The sequence below is a fragment of the Suricata suricatta genome, chromosome 12, assembly GCF_006229205.1.
Source record: "Suricata suricatta isolate VVHF042 chromosome 12, meerkat_22Aug2017_6uvM2_HiC, whole genome shotgun sequence".
In the NCBI taxonomy this organism is placed as follows: domain Eukaryota; kingdom Metazoa; phylum Chordata; class Mammalia; order Carnivora; family Herpestidae; genus Suricata; species Suricata suricatta.
The window spans coordinates 61,672,826-61,688,106 of NC_043711.1; the positions used below are offsets into that span (position 1 = coordinate 61,672,826).

At 37.5% G+C, this 15,281-nt stretch overlaps 1 protein-coding gene across 1 annotated transcript in view; it reads right to left on the reverse strand.

Moving 5' to 3' along the window:
• Positions 1–15,281, reverse strand: part of XRN2 (5'-3' exoribonuclease 2) — an 84,514-nt gene that overhangs the window by 60,972 nt on the left and 8,261 nt on the right. Inside the window, exons 2-6 of the mRNA XM_029917912.1 lie at positions 4,727–4,854; positions 4,533–4,644; positions 2,083–2,194; positions 292–350; positions 124–213 (exon numbers count right to left, since the gene is read on the reverse strand). Coding sequence (XP_029773772.1) covers positions 124–213; positions 292–350; positions 2,083–2,194; positions 4,533–4,644; positions 4,727–4,854 — 501 coding nt within the window. The remainder of the gene's footprint in view (positions 1–123; positions 214–291; positions 351–2,082; positions 2,195–4,532; positions 4,645–4,726; positions 4,855–15,281) is intronic.

Here is a 15,281-nt window from a genome sequence, read left to right on the forward strand (position 1 = left end):
CTGGAAGCTTCTCTTTCCTCTGACAGTCAACCAGCATTTTACTGGGGGGGGTGGGTGTCATATCAAAGTACAGCCTAAAATGATCACCTTTATCTTTTTCAAGTACCAAAATGTGAAACTTACTGTCAAGTTTTTCCACCCAGGGTCATTATTTAAACGATCAGCTATGTAATAGCGAAGACATTTAGCAAGATTGTCCATGAACTCTGTTCCCTAAAATGATAGAAGGAAATAAATTAATCTACCATTTAAGAGTTAGCAATAGCTGGTAAAGTACGAGACTACACTTACTGGTGTAATACAGTTGCTGTCAAATCTTTCTTTTATTTCTTCTGGAGGAAGAAAGCCACCTAGAAAAGAAAGAGGCAACGTTTTGTTCTCCCCATAAAAAGTGGGGTAAATTACTCAGTATTAAACCAGAACAAGAAAAACGAGTACAAATACAAAAGAAAGGTAAGTGTTGTCACTCGAGAAACAAATGCTCCCTATTTTGGGAAGAAAGTAAGATTCATCCCTTCACATTTAATATAAGCTTTAACACGACCATCAAACAATACCTCGTATACAAAAGATACTATGATTATGTGAAAATATGAAAATTATGGCATTCTTCATGATGCCCTCAAGCAGAAGGTAAACACACACACACACACACACACATACAAGTTAGGAGTTCTCATTTTGATGATAATTCCTGAGATAAAGGTACCTTAGAAAAACAAAATTAAAGTGCTGAGTTTATTACAGCTTTATATGATAAGAAGCAAAATTATAGTTGGGATAGAAAAGTCCTATTTGTCCTATTACTTTTTTCAAGACAAATATATTTCAAAATATCTTCAAGAAAGAAGATATCCTTAAAATCAAAGACTATCTTTCATAAATACAAACAGGTTTTAGCACAGTAATCACAAACTGCAACTACAGTTATTATACAGCTGTATACATCTAGCAAATTCAAATAGAAAATGTATCATAATTCCAGGCCTGAGCAGACCATGCTAGGGTTGCCTTTTTCGCCAGCGAAGTACACTATCCTGACCCAATGAAATATTGCTTTCCTAGTCTCTCATACTGCCTTACGTAACAAAACCCCAACAAATCACCCTGCTATAGCCACACACCAACTCACAGACAGGTGTCTCAGGAGAGAACTGGTCCCATTGAGTATTAGGACTCCCTGACCTTCCTCACCTCTGAGACTTTGGCAACTTCTACCCATTAGTACCCTTTTCTCTCCCTTATGTACCACGGACCCATTAGGAATTTCAAGACTCTGGGGGAACTGCAAAATTCACCCTCCACCCTTCCCCCAAATCAAGGGAACCCTGGGTACTTCACTGCATCCATTTATACTGAAGTGTGTCTGACTTGGTGAAAGCCTGTAAATATGGATCATATCATCCTGGGCCTCCTTTCACAGACATCTGAGGGAAGGCAAAAAACAAGCTACTAAGACTGATTTGGGAAAATGTATACAGAATTGTAGCTTTCTAACAGACCCCACAGAAAAGAGAAGTAAAGGGGTGGCTCAGTTGGTTAAGTGTCCAACTTTGGCTCAGGTCATGATCTCATGGTTCATGAGTTTGAGCCCCTCGTTGGGCTCTGTGCTAACAAACAGCTCAGGGCCTGGAGCCTGCTTCAGATTCTGAATCTCTCTTGCTCTCTGCCCCTCCCCCACTCACACTCTGTCTCCCTCTCAAAAATGAATAACTGTTAAAAAAAAATTTAAAAGAAAAAGAGAAGAAAGAAGCACTCTTAACGCATCTCTCCTTTACAGATACATAAAAGTTAGCTGAAGGGCTGTGCTTACCCTGAAAGGGATTGACCATCTCCTTTCCCTACCAGAATTCCTTCCTTTTTATTCCCAAGTTTCCCTTTTACTACAGAGTTTGGAAAAGAAACAAGTTTACTAGTGTGAGTGAAGGCGTCCATTAACTACTTTTTGACAGTGAACATAAATTTTCCTTGAATATTCTGGATCCTAATTAAATTAAAATCATTCCTGCTCTGAGAGAAAGTTCATACGTCTCTCCATTCTATATACATAAGATACTCAACTTCAAGATGTATATTCTTTACCTTTTGCTAGTATTTCTTCCCTGACTCGCTGCTTCTCCACTGCTGCTTCCATTCCTTCTTTTGATGCTCTGAATCTCCTGGACCGCTGCTGGTTCATTTTAGCACGCGGTGCCTGAAAACATTATTTCACAGACACATGATGCTATTTTGAAATATTTGCAACTAAATCCATACATTATTTTCAGTCAGTTGTCCTTAAAAAAACAGTATGCTAAAATGGAAAAATAATACATCTAATAATCCTTTCATGACAGGTAATAAATCCTACGAACATAAATTTGGACCTAGAACCTAAAAGCTGACCTCAGTCAAGTGAGTGACATGTCATATAAACATCGTAAGAAGCCACTTAATACTGCAGAGTCCACAACCCAATGCTACTTCCACTGGGTTAGAGTCCTTCAAGGCACCCAAGGAGAACAGCTCACTTTATTAAAAAACCCAGCCGGCATCTGATAAGTAGTTACTAGTACAGAACCAGGGCTGGGGAAGACCTTACGTCCATGCATAAAAGGAAGGATGATCTCCACATGGGTCTCACCATGCCACATAAAAGCAACAGAAAACTACTTCTTAATCTGTAGTACCTCAAGGCACTTCTATTTTGTATTTCCTACATAAGGTAGAAATGATTATGACTCCATCCCTAAAAGCAGCTAGAGAGAGAACAAGTTTTAACTGAAAATACTGTTAAGTCACTCTTACCAAATATAATTTAAATCACTGGATAAGTCTTAATGAAGTGAACTGGACTCTATAAAGTTTTGAAATTCCTGAACCTCATTTTGGGGTTGGAAGGAACTCTTAAGTATCCTGTCTACATAAAATAAGTTATTTTAATTTTTTACAATACTTATTTATATTAGAGAGAGAGAGAGAGAGAGAGAGAGAGAGAAAGACACACACACACAGAATTTGAAGCAGGATCCAGGCTCTGAGCTGTCAGCACAGAGACCAAAATGGGACTCAAACTCACGAACTATGAGATCATGACCTGAGTGAAGTCGGGTGCTTAACAGACTGAGCCGCCCAGGTGCCCCAAATAAGTTATTTTAAATTCTCTTTAAATAATTCCCTTTCCTACAAAATGAGACCACCTAATCTAATACAAGTACCAAGTTCTTTGATCTACATTTATATTTAAACCATGTTATAGACATGAGTGAACAAACATGCAGACAGACATAGACACTCATACAGATATGCACATAATTTATACTTGATCTAGCAGTAAGGGCATAGTGGATGTAAACTGACAGATTTTCTTCAAGAAATTTCACTAATGTGAATTAGAATGTGCTCCAGATAAGATACTCTTGTCTCCTCTATTCTTCATTGCACGTGAGTAAAGAGAACCTCAAAAAAAAGTTCATCTTCTTGTACCCAAAGTTCTCTAAAGAACTTTCAAAATCATTCTATTAGCCACTAGAATTACCGAATCGAAAAGAAAAAGAATCTATTTGTATATAGCTAAGTAAATTTTAGGGTTATAATTTACTTTAATTTTCCTTGAATTCTGATATATAGTGTGCTGGTCATTTAGAAGCTATGCTAGCTGGTTTATCATCCTAGCTCAGTAAGTTACTGCCCTCTTAAAGCATTCTGATGACTACTCACTGCCTATGGGATAAAATCCAAATTCCTGAGAATGCCAGTAAGGCCTTCTCAAGCCATTATTCTACTTCCCTTTATGATCTATAATTGCCCAAGTTTGTCAGTGTGGCTGACTTTAAGGCATGACTTTGAAAAATCTGGAAGTCTTCCTTTCTCCCATCTATTCCATCAGTCCCACTCGCCCTCCCACCTGTTATTCTTTATACTTCAAGAAATGGGACAAAAGTGAAGCACCTGGGTAGCTCAGTCACTTAAGTATCCGACCCTTGATCTCAGTTCAGGTCATGATCTCATGGTTGTGAGATTTGGGCTCCACAGCAGTGTGGAACCTGCTTGGGATTCTCTTTCTCTCCCTCTGCTCCTCCTGACTCACATGCTCCCTCTCACCCCAAAACTAAATTTAAAAAAAAAAAAAAAGAAAAAGAAAGGAGTGAGGAAAGGAAGGAAGGAGGGAGGGAGGGAAGGAAGAAAGATATGGGACAAAAGTCACTCCTCTCTATCTCCTAATTCCCTTTGTAGCACTGATTTCCTCTTCCTTTAGCATCCTGCAGGTGTTATCTATACCTGCAGCCCATGATTAAGTAACCTCACTCGTTTATCTCTGAACCGTTAGTGGGAAGTTCTTCAAAAGCAAGGGCAGTCATCACTAATCCTCCAGCATCTGTCTGGCACAAAACAGGTACCAAAAATGTCTGAATGAATGACAGAAGGATTAGGTTGTCTTTCTCAAAATCACCACAGTCAGCCTTTACTGTTATTTAGCTGACTTTCATTCTACACACTCAAGACACAGCAAAAACAAAAACAGGATTCTAGGTGAACTTTTTAGCACTTACCACTCCATCTATTGCCATGTAGAGAAGTCGTCTTGGTCTCACAATATTGAAAAGCCTGTCAATGTACTCAAAAATTGCAACCATCATTTCATCCTCATTTTTTGGTGCTGGCCTACAAGGACAAGCAGACGATGTCATATAATACAGTACTCCTCTCTAACTTCTAGTACCAGTGACAAAAATGGGTTACGTACTTGTCTTCAGGATGAGTACAAGGATGGATGATTCCATTCATATCCAGGTAGAGATTATCAAACTCCACATCATTTGGATTCGGTTTACTGGCATCAACAGGAATCTTGACACCATTGCATTCTTTTGGCTATGAGGAAGTGATAATAGTAGTCTGATTATTCAAGTCTAAAATTAAAACATCCTAAGCTCAGTATGAACCCATGTTTCATTTCTGAATTGGAAACAAAACACTTCAAGTCATCTTTACATTGTAAGACGTTATTTTACTCCTTAAAGCAAAATGAAGCAGATATTTCATCTGTGTAAAGTGGATAGCCTCCAACACAATAAGTTAATCTTGACTATGTGAGGGACAGTTATCAAACTCTCAAATCTTTCAGGTGTCCCAGTGAGAAATCTTGGGAGTCATCTTAGAATTCTTTTCTCTCCCCACCCATTATCAGGAAGTCCTGTCAACTGAACCTGAAAAATGATTCTCCATTTCATTTCCTCTCAGCCCCACTGCCGTGGCTATCACTGTATCACTCACCTCAAAGATCTGAATGACTTCCACATGGACTGCTATACCCCTAGACTCTCCTGTCTCCAGCCAACCCCATATGTAGTCACAGTTTTCATTCTAAAGCAGGAATGTGGCTGTATCTTAATCTTATCTGAGGTTTTCAATGATTCCCAGGTACAGACCCATGAGCCTGACTCTTACTAGCTTTTTGTCCTACTAAAGTATCATTCAGGCCAACCCTATCTCTTCCAAGTTCCTGGAAAGCCCTCTTGCATCTCTCAGTGCCTCTGAACATTGCTTTTCCTTCTGCCTCAGTGCCAATGCCCACTTCCTGAAACTTTATTAATTTTCCATGCTCTAGACTGCGATCAAATGTGACTTACTTTTATAAGTATTTGAACTGATCTCTTCAGAAACTGCTCCTCCTCCTTTATTTCCTCAGAGTTTTGCTTATTCACTTGTACCACTTACATGGTTTTATAGTCATTCGAACCCAACTACACTGAGTTCTTAAAAAGATAGGGACTACATCTTACTGACTTCTGGAGGCACTCAATTGTATTTTTGTAATTAATACTACCTTTATTTTTTCTAAGTTTCAGCAAATGACAAATTTGAAATCATATTTTTGCTGCTACCAAAATCATTAAAAAAAAGTCCCTAACATACACAAAACATCATTTGTAATAGCAAAAAAACGTGAACTTAAAATTCTATCATGTACATGCTACATTACCTCAAAAACACTCTAAGTGGAAGTCAGTCAGTCACAAAAGACCACAGAAGATTCTGTTTATATGAGGGGTGCCTGGGTGGCTCAGTCAGTTAAGCGTCTAACTTCGGCTCAGGTCACGATCTCACGGTTTGTGGGTTCAAGCCCTGCGTCGGGCTCTGTGCTGACAGCTAGCTCAGAGCCTGGAGCCTGTTTCAGATTCTGTACCTCCCTCTCTCTCTGCCCCTCCCCTGCTCATGCTGTCTCTCTTTGTCTCTCAAAAATAAATAAAAGACATTAAAAAAATTAAAAAATTAAAAATTTAAAAAAGAAGATTCTGTTTATATGAAAAATCCAGAATAGATAAATCAATCTACAGAGACAGAAAAAGAATGCAAATGAGTACAGCATTTCTTTCAGGAGTAATACAAATGTTCTAAAATCAGACAGTGGTGACTGTTGTTCAATTCTTTATATATATACCAGGCCACTGGATTGTACACTTTAAACAGGTGAACTTTATGGTAAATAAATTACATCTCAAAACTATTAAAAAAAATAAAAATGAAAGGTCAACTTAATTAGGGGGGAGAAAAAAGACCCCACAAAATAGATTATGTGGATATTCTTATACCAAATGCCAGACACAAGTGAGATTCAAAGAAACAGAACAGGATTATTACAAGTATATTGCTGGGCCAAAAACCAAAAACAAAATCAAAAACACCAAGTTGCAGAAAAATATATATATAGTACTATTTATAGAAAGTTATAAAACAAACTAATTATTGGTGTTGTTCAGCGTTGAGAGCCTGAGGTGTGCAGGGAGGGGCTCCTGTCAAGAAGTGGGAGAACACAGGGGCTCCAGCCCAGAGGAGAGCTCCAGGGACAGCCTCTGATGATCCATCTGCACCAGCAGCAGTAACAACCCAGAGACTCAGACCTTTCTTTCACCAACCGCCTTCCTTACCACTCAGGCCCCACAACAACCAAGCAAGAGGGGTGCTTAAGGAAGGGCAGTGCAGTACCCTGGCTGACCAGTGGCTCCCTGGAGGAACCCAGAGAGGGGCAGTCCAGACAGTTGTGTCTAGCCAGACGCCCACTCCTCCACTTTATGGAGAAGGAGTACGTATTTTCAAAACAAGCAGTTGATAAATTATCCTATTTGTGATAAAAATGCTAAGGAATCAAAATAAAGAAGATACTTTAAAAAGTAAAGATGATACAAATACATAAATACTGAGTCTATATGAAAAATACACTCCATAAGTTTTAACATAAATCCTTCAAAAAAAATTCCATACCAACCTACTACTATTCTAGTCAACCTTACAAGGCTTTCTGGCTCCTCAAATGTAAGGCAGAAACCACTACTGTTAGTAATGGCTAAATAGATATATTTTTGTTTAAGCCTGCATAGCATTTAACAGTAATGTCAGAAAAATCATGAATCAAGCTTAGATTCCCCTGTATTGAACTGTATTGAAAGTTCCCTCTGTTGAAGTCAAACACCAAACTACAGAACTCAGCTTTAGACGCCCCTAGTTAGATTTCCCAGCCCGGCTACTTTGCAGGAGAGAACCAGGGAGTAAGACAGCTGAGACAGATACCCAATTTAATCTCAAAAGTAATCCCTGGAAGGATCCAATGTGACTGCATTAGTCTGTAGAATTTATGACCCAGGGCATTGCTGAAACTGACAGAGCAATGGGCCATAATTAGTGAAGTTTAACTGCTGGACGTGATCAGGTAGAGTGAGAGAGAGACCTACGTGCACCACAGTCACCCCAGGGTGGTTATAGGCATGCCCCTAACTGCACCTCCTCCAGGAGCAGTATCAGAGGTATAATGTGGTGAGATACGTAGCTTACTAAAATAATCTAGCTGGTAAATAAACACGGAACACATACACACAAGCCCTGGAATAGGGAAGGAAGGAGGCAGTAGTACCCAGAAAGCACTATATTATCTAAAATATCCTGTTGGCAGCAAAAAATTACTAGGCATGTAAAAAAAAACAAAAACCAGACACGTATGAGCCATAACACCAGGAAAAAGGCAGGCAACAAAAACTGCCTGTGAAAGGGTCCACATGTCATATTTAACAGAAAAGATTTTAAAATAGCTGTCATAAATATGTTCACAGAACTAGAGAAAAGTATGCCAATAATGTTAAAATGTCCATACTATCCAAAGCAATCTAGAGATTTAACGCAATCCCTATCAAAATAGGAACATTTTTTACAGAGCTATAACAAATAATACTAAAATACATATGGAATCACAAAACCCTAATAGCCAAAGCAATTTTGAGATAGACAGACAAAAGCTTCAGGTATCACAATCCCAGATTTCAAGATATACTTAAGAAGCAGTAGTAATCAAAACAGTATGGTACTGTCACAAAAAGAATATACATCAGTGAAACAGAAGACAAGGGAGTCCAGAAATAAACCCATGCATATACAGTCAATTAACATAGAACAAAGAAGGCAAGAATACACAGTTGGGAAAAGACAGTCTCTTCAACAAATGGTTTTGGGAAAACTGGGCAGCTGAAACTGGACCACGCACTAAAATAAATTCAAAAGGAATTAAGGACCTAAATATAAGATCTGAAACCATAAAACTCCTGGAAGAAAACACTGACAGTAATTCTTTGACATTGGCTGTAAAACCAGTTTTCTAGATATGTCTCCTCAGGCAAGGGCAACCAAAGCAAAATTAAACTACTGCATGGGGGCGAAGGATGAGGAGTGGGGGCGCTGCCTGGGTGGCTCAGATGGGTAAGCATCTGACTCTTGGTTTCAGCTCAGGTCATGATCTCAGTCTGAAAAAGTGAAAAGTCAGTGGATGGGGAAAGATACCATGCAATAGAAACGACAAGAAAACTAGAATAGTTATACCAATATCAGACAAAACAAACTTCAAAACAAAAAGTTACCAGAAATAATGATATTTTATTGTGATAAGATGGTCAATCCACCAAGAAAATGTAGTAATTAAAACAAACATGCTCAGGGGTACCTGAGTGGCTCAGCTGGTTAAGTGCCCAAAACTAGATTTTGGCTCAGATCATAATCTCTTGTTTTGTGAGATCAAGCCCCTCATGGGGCACCAACAGCATGGAGCCTGCTTGGGAATCTCTCTCTCCCCCTCTCTGTGACCCTCCTGCACCTGCACCCACTCTCTCATGTGCTCTCTTTCAAACTAAATAAATAAAAAAAATTTTTAAATAATGTGCACCTAATAACAGAGCATCAAAATACACGGAACTTTCCAAAGCCAATAGAAGAGAGGAATAAAGATTATAGCAGGAATATGTGAAATAGAAACTAAAAAATCAATAGATCAATGAATCCCTCTCCTCTGCCCCTCCCCTGCTTGTTTTCTCTTTCTCAAAATAAATAAATTATAAACATTTAAAAACAAAAAACTACTGGGACTATACCAAAGTGTTTGCACAGTGAAACAAACCATCAACATAAAGGCAACCTACTTTATACAAGTGTCTTTATACAAGGCATTTGCAAATGATATATCCTTTAAGGGGTTAATATCCAAAATATATAAAGAACTTCTGCAACTCAACACCAAAAAACCCAAATAATCCAATTTAAAAATGGGCAGAGCACCTGAATATTTTTTGCAAAGAAAGCATACAAATGGCCAACAGACACATGAAAATATGCTCACCACCACTAATTATCAGAGCAATGCAAATCAAAACCACAATCAGATATCATTTCCTATCAGTCAGAATGACTAAAATCAGCAACACAAGAGGTAACAAGTGTTGGCAAGGATGTGAAGAAAAAGGAACCTTGTGTACCGCTGGTGAGAATGCAACCTGTATTGCCACTGTGGAAAACAATATGGAGGTTCCTCAAAAAATTTAAAATAGAATTACCATATGATCCAATTAATTCCACTACTGGGTATTTACCAAAGAAAACAAAAATACTAATTCAGAAAGATATACGTACCCTTATGATTACTGCAGCATTATTTACAATAGCTAAAATATAGATGTGAACCAAGTGTCTATCCATAGATGAATGAAAGGATAAAGAAGTTGTGGTACACATACACAATGAGATATTACCTGGCCATTAAAAAAAGAATGAAATCTTGCCATTTGCAACAACATGACAGACCTAGAGGTTATAATGCCAACTGAGTCAGCCAGTGAAAGACAAATACCATGTGATTTCACTCATTTGTGGAATTTAAGAACCAAATGAACAAAGACAGAAAGACAAAAGACAGACTCTTAAATACAGAGAAAACACTGATGGTTGCCAGAGAGAGGTGGGTGAGGGGATGGTTAAAACAAGGGGGTTAATAATACACGTATCCTAATGAGCATGGAGTAATGTATAGAATTGACTCATACTGTACACGTGAAACTAATATAACACCATATGTTACCTATACTTCAATTAAAAAATAAAAGAGACACCTGGGTGGCTCAGTCAGTTAAGCCTCTACCTCAAGTCAGGCCCTGATCTCAGGATCCTGAGTTCAAGTCCCACATTCGGTTCCATACTGGGCATTTTCTTTTCTTTTCTTTTTTCCCTTGTCTTTTTATTTATTTTTGAGAGACAGAGACAGCACAAGCAGGGGAGGGTCAGAGAGAGAGGGAGACACAGAATCTGAAACAGGCTCACAGAGCCCGATGCGGGGCTGGAACCCACAAACCGTGAGATCATAACCTGAGACTGAGCCACCCAGGCGGCCCCATAATGGGTGTTAACACCTACTTAAAAATAAAATAAAATAAAATAAAAAGCTACTGTGAAAAATGTTTTTTAAATACACGAAGATTTTTTTAAACTATTTATTTTGAGAGATAATTCAAAATATATTCTCCACCACAATGAAATGAAATTAAAAATAACAAGGAAATTTGGCAAATTCATAAACATGTGGAAATTAAACAGTGCACTGATGAACAACCAATGAGTTGAGGAAATTAAGAGAGAAATTGGAAGATAATGAGATGAATGAAATTAAAGATACAACATACCAAAACTTATGCTGTAGAGCCAAAGCACTGTTCAGAGGAAAATTTACAGCTGTAAATGTCTATATTAAGACAGACCTCAAATCCATAACCTAAACTTCCACCTAGAAAAACTAGAAATTACTAGAAAAACAACTGCAAATTAAACACAAGCTAGCCAGAAGAAATAACATTAGAGCAAAAATTAATAAAACAGAAAATAAAGAGAAAAATCTGAGACTTAAAGTTGTTTTTTCCCCAAAAGATCAACAAAATTGACAAACCTTTAGCCAGTCTGACCTAGAAAAAGGGATTCAAAGTACTAGAATCCGAAACAAAAGAGGACATTGCTGCCAAATTTACAGAAACAAAATGATCATAAATAGTACACCAACAAATTAGGTAACTTAGATGAAATGCACAACAGAAAGACAAACTACAAAAATGACACATGAAGTAATCTGAATAAATCTACAGTAAGAGAAAACCAGGAATAAAAAAATACCCACAACGTCCAAGTCTAGATGGTTTCTTCACTGAATCCTACCATTCCAAGAATTAACTCCAATTCTTCACAAATTCTTCCAAAAAACAAAAAGGAAGAATCACTTTCCTTTCCAACACATTTTATGAGGCCAATATTATCCTGATGCCAAAACTAGACAAAGCACAAGAATACAAAACTACAGCCTAGTATCTCTTATGAAAATGGATGTAAAAGTCCTCAACAATACACTACAAACTGAATCTAGCAATACATAGAATTACACACCATGACCAAATGGGATTTATCTTAGTAATACAAAGTTGGTTTGACATCAAAAAATCAATTAATGCAATACATGAGAAGAGTAGAATAAAAAGACAAAAATCACATGACCATCTCAATACATCTAGAAAAAGCTTTGAGAAAATCCAATACCCTTTCATAATAAAAACAAAAACCAAATGACCACTCAATAAACTAGGAATAGGTTAGTTCCTTACATATATATATATATATATATATATATATATAGGGCATCTATAAAAAAGCTGTTAACATCATACTTAATGGTGATGAAGTAGATGGTTTCCCTTTAAGGTGAAGAACAAGGCAAGGATGTCCTTTGTCATTTGTACTCTAAATCATCATGGAGGTTCCATCCTGGGCAATTAAGCAACAAAAATAAATAAAAAGCACCTATATTGGAAAGAAGGAAGTAAAACTATTTCTGTTTGCATGATGTGACCTTGTATATAGGAAATTCTAAGGACTCCACTAAAAAACTATTATAATATATGAGATCAGGAAGGTTACAGGATACAGTACCTTAAAAAAAATTACTTTCTATACGCTTGTAATGAATAACTCAAAAATAAGTACACAATTCCTTTCATAATAGTATCCAAAAGCTAGCACTAAAATTAACCGAAGAAATAGAAAATCTGTACTCTGACATGGATTCTAAAATTCATATGAAATTGTGAGGAAGTCAGAATACACAAAATAATCCTCAAAAAGAATAAATTGGAGGACTCATACTTCCTGATTTTAAAACTTACTACAAAGCAATGGTAACTGAGCACCATGGTACTGGTACAGGATAAATATAGAGATCAACAGACTAGAAATGAAAGACCAGAAATAAACTCATACACCTATGATCAACTGATTTTTAAAAAGGGTGCCAAGACCATTCCATTAGGAAAGAATAGTTTTCAACAAATGGTGCTGTAACTATTTACAGCCACATGCAAATGAATGAAGTTGGACCCATGCAAAAGTTTACTCAAAATGAATGCTACATCTATATTTAAGAGCTAACCCTATAACTCTCAGGAAAAAACACAGGTGTAAATCTTCACGACCTTAGATTTGGCAATGGATTCTTTGATATGACACCAAAAGTGCAAGAAATCAAAGGAAGAAAAAAACCAAATCAGACGTCATCAAAATTAAGAACTTCATGCTTCAAAGGACACTGCCGAGAAGGTGGAAAGATAATCCAAAATGGGGAAAAAGATTTGTAAGTCATATATCTATTAAGGGGTTTATGTTCAGAATATATACATTCTAAAAACTCTTGTAATTCAGTCAAAAGACAACCCAATTTAAAAATAGGCAAAGAATATGAATAGACATTTCTCCAAAGATATACAAATGGCCAATAAGCACATGAAAAGATGCTCAGTTTTTCAGTCCTAACAGAAACACAAATCAAAACTACAATCAGATACCACTTCATACCCAAAGGGTGGCCAAAATAAAAAAAGTCAGATAATAAATGTTAGCCAGAATGTGGAGAAACTAGAACCTGAAACACTGATGGTGGTAATTAAAATGTTGCAGCCACTTTGGAAAATAGTCTGGCAGTTCCTCAAATAATCAAACACATAGCCTAGGAATTCCACTTCTAAGTATATATCCAGTAAATGAAAACATGTCCACACAGAAACCTGTACACAAACGTAGCACTATTACTCACAAAAGTCAAAAGGTGAGAACAACCCAAATGTCCATCAACACACAAATGAATAAATAAAATGTGGTTGCATATCCACACAATGAAGCATTATTTAGTCATAAAAAAGAAATGAAGTACTAATACATGATACAACATGGATATGCCTTGAAAACATAGTTAGTGGAAGAAGTCAGCCAGAAAAAAAACACATAACTATATGATTCCATTCACATGAAGGACACAATAGAGAAATCCAAAGAGATGGAAAATAGCTTAGTGTCTGCTTAGGAATAGGAGTGGCAGGGCAGGGGATAATGGGTTGGTAGCTACAGGGTACAGGTTTCTTTCTGAAGTGATGAAAATGTTCTAAAACTGTGGCGATGGCTGCCCACATCCATGAATATATACAAAAAACCCCAATGAATTATAGACTTTATTTTTTTAATGTTTATTCTTTTTTTTATTAATAGTTTATTGCCACGTTGGTTTCCATTAAATACCCAGTACTCTTTCCAACAAGTGCCCCTCTCCATGACCATCACCCCCCTTCCCCTTTCCTCCTCCCTCTTCACCCTCAGTTTGTTTTCACTATTCAAGAGACTCTCATGATTTGCCTCCCTTCCTTTCCCTAACTCTCTTTTCCCCCCTTCCCCTTCCCATGGTCCCTTGTTAGGTTTCTCCTGTTAGACCTATGAGTGCAAACATATGGTATCTGTCCTCTGCCTGACTTATTTCACTTAGCATGACACCCTCAAGGTCCATCCACTTTGCTACAAATGGCCAGATTTCATTCTTTCTCATTGCCATGTAGTACTCCATTGTGTATATATACCACATCTTTTTTTTTCAATGTTTTATTTATTTTTGATACAGAGAGAGACAGAGCATGATAGGGGGAGGGGCAGAGAGAGAAGGAGACACAGAACCGGAAGCAGGCTCCAGGCTCTGAGCTAGCTGTCAGCACAGAGCCTGACGCGGGGCTCGAACCCATGAACTTGAGATCTGACCTGAACCAAAGTCAGAGGCTTAACCGACTGAGCCACCCAGGTGCCCCTATACCACATCTTCTTTATTCATTCATTGGGTCGATGGACACTTAAGCTCTTTCCATGATTTGGCTATTGTTGAAAGTGCTATGAACATTGGGGTACATGTGCCCCTATGCACCTATAGCCAAAGTAATATTGAAGAAGAAAACCAAAACGGGAGGCATCACAATCCCAGACTTTAGCCTCTACTACAAAGCTGTCATCATCAAGACAGTATGGTATTGGCACAAAAACAGACACATAGACCAATGGAATAGAATAGAGTGCCCAGAACTGAACCCATAAATGTATGGCCAATTAATCTTTGACAAAGCAGGAAAGAGTATGCAATGGAAAAAAGACAGCCTCTTTAACAAGTGGTGCTGGGAGAACTGGACAGCAACATGCAGAAGAATGAAACTAGACCACTTTTCTTACACCATACACAAAAATAAACTCAAAATGGATGAAGGACCTGAATATGAGACAGGAGACCATCAAAACCCTAGAGGAGAAAGCAGGAAACAGCCTCCTTGACCTCAATTGCAGCAATTTCCTCCTCAACACATCCCCAAAGGCAAGGGAATCAAGAACAAAAATGAACTATTGAGACCTCTTCAAGATAAAAAGCTTCTGCACTGCAAAGGAATCAATCAAAAAAACTAATAAGGCAACCGAAAGAATGGGAAAAGACAGTTGCAAATGAATTATATACTTTAAATGAGTGAAATGTATGGTATGTGAATCATATCTCAATAAGGCTTTTTAAAAATGTAATAGACATCTCCCCAAAAAATATATTATACTGATAAAAAGTGAATGCAGAGTCAAGGATCAATAGTCTCCTTGTTAATTATTGT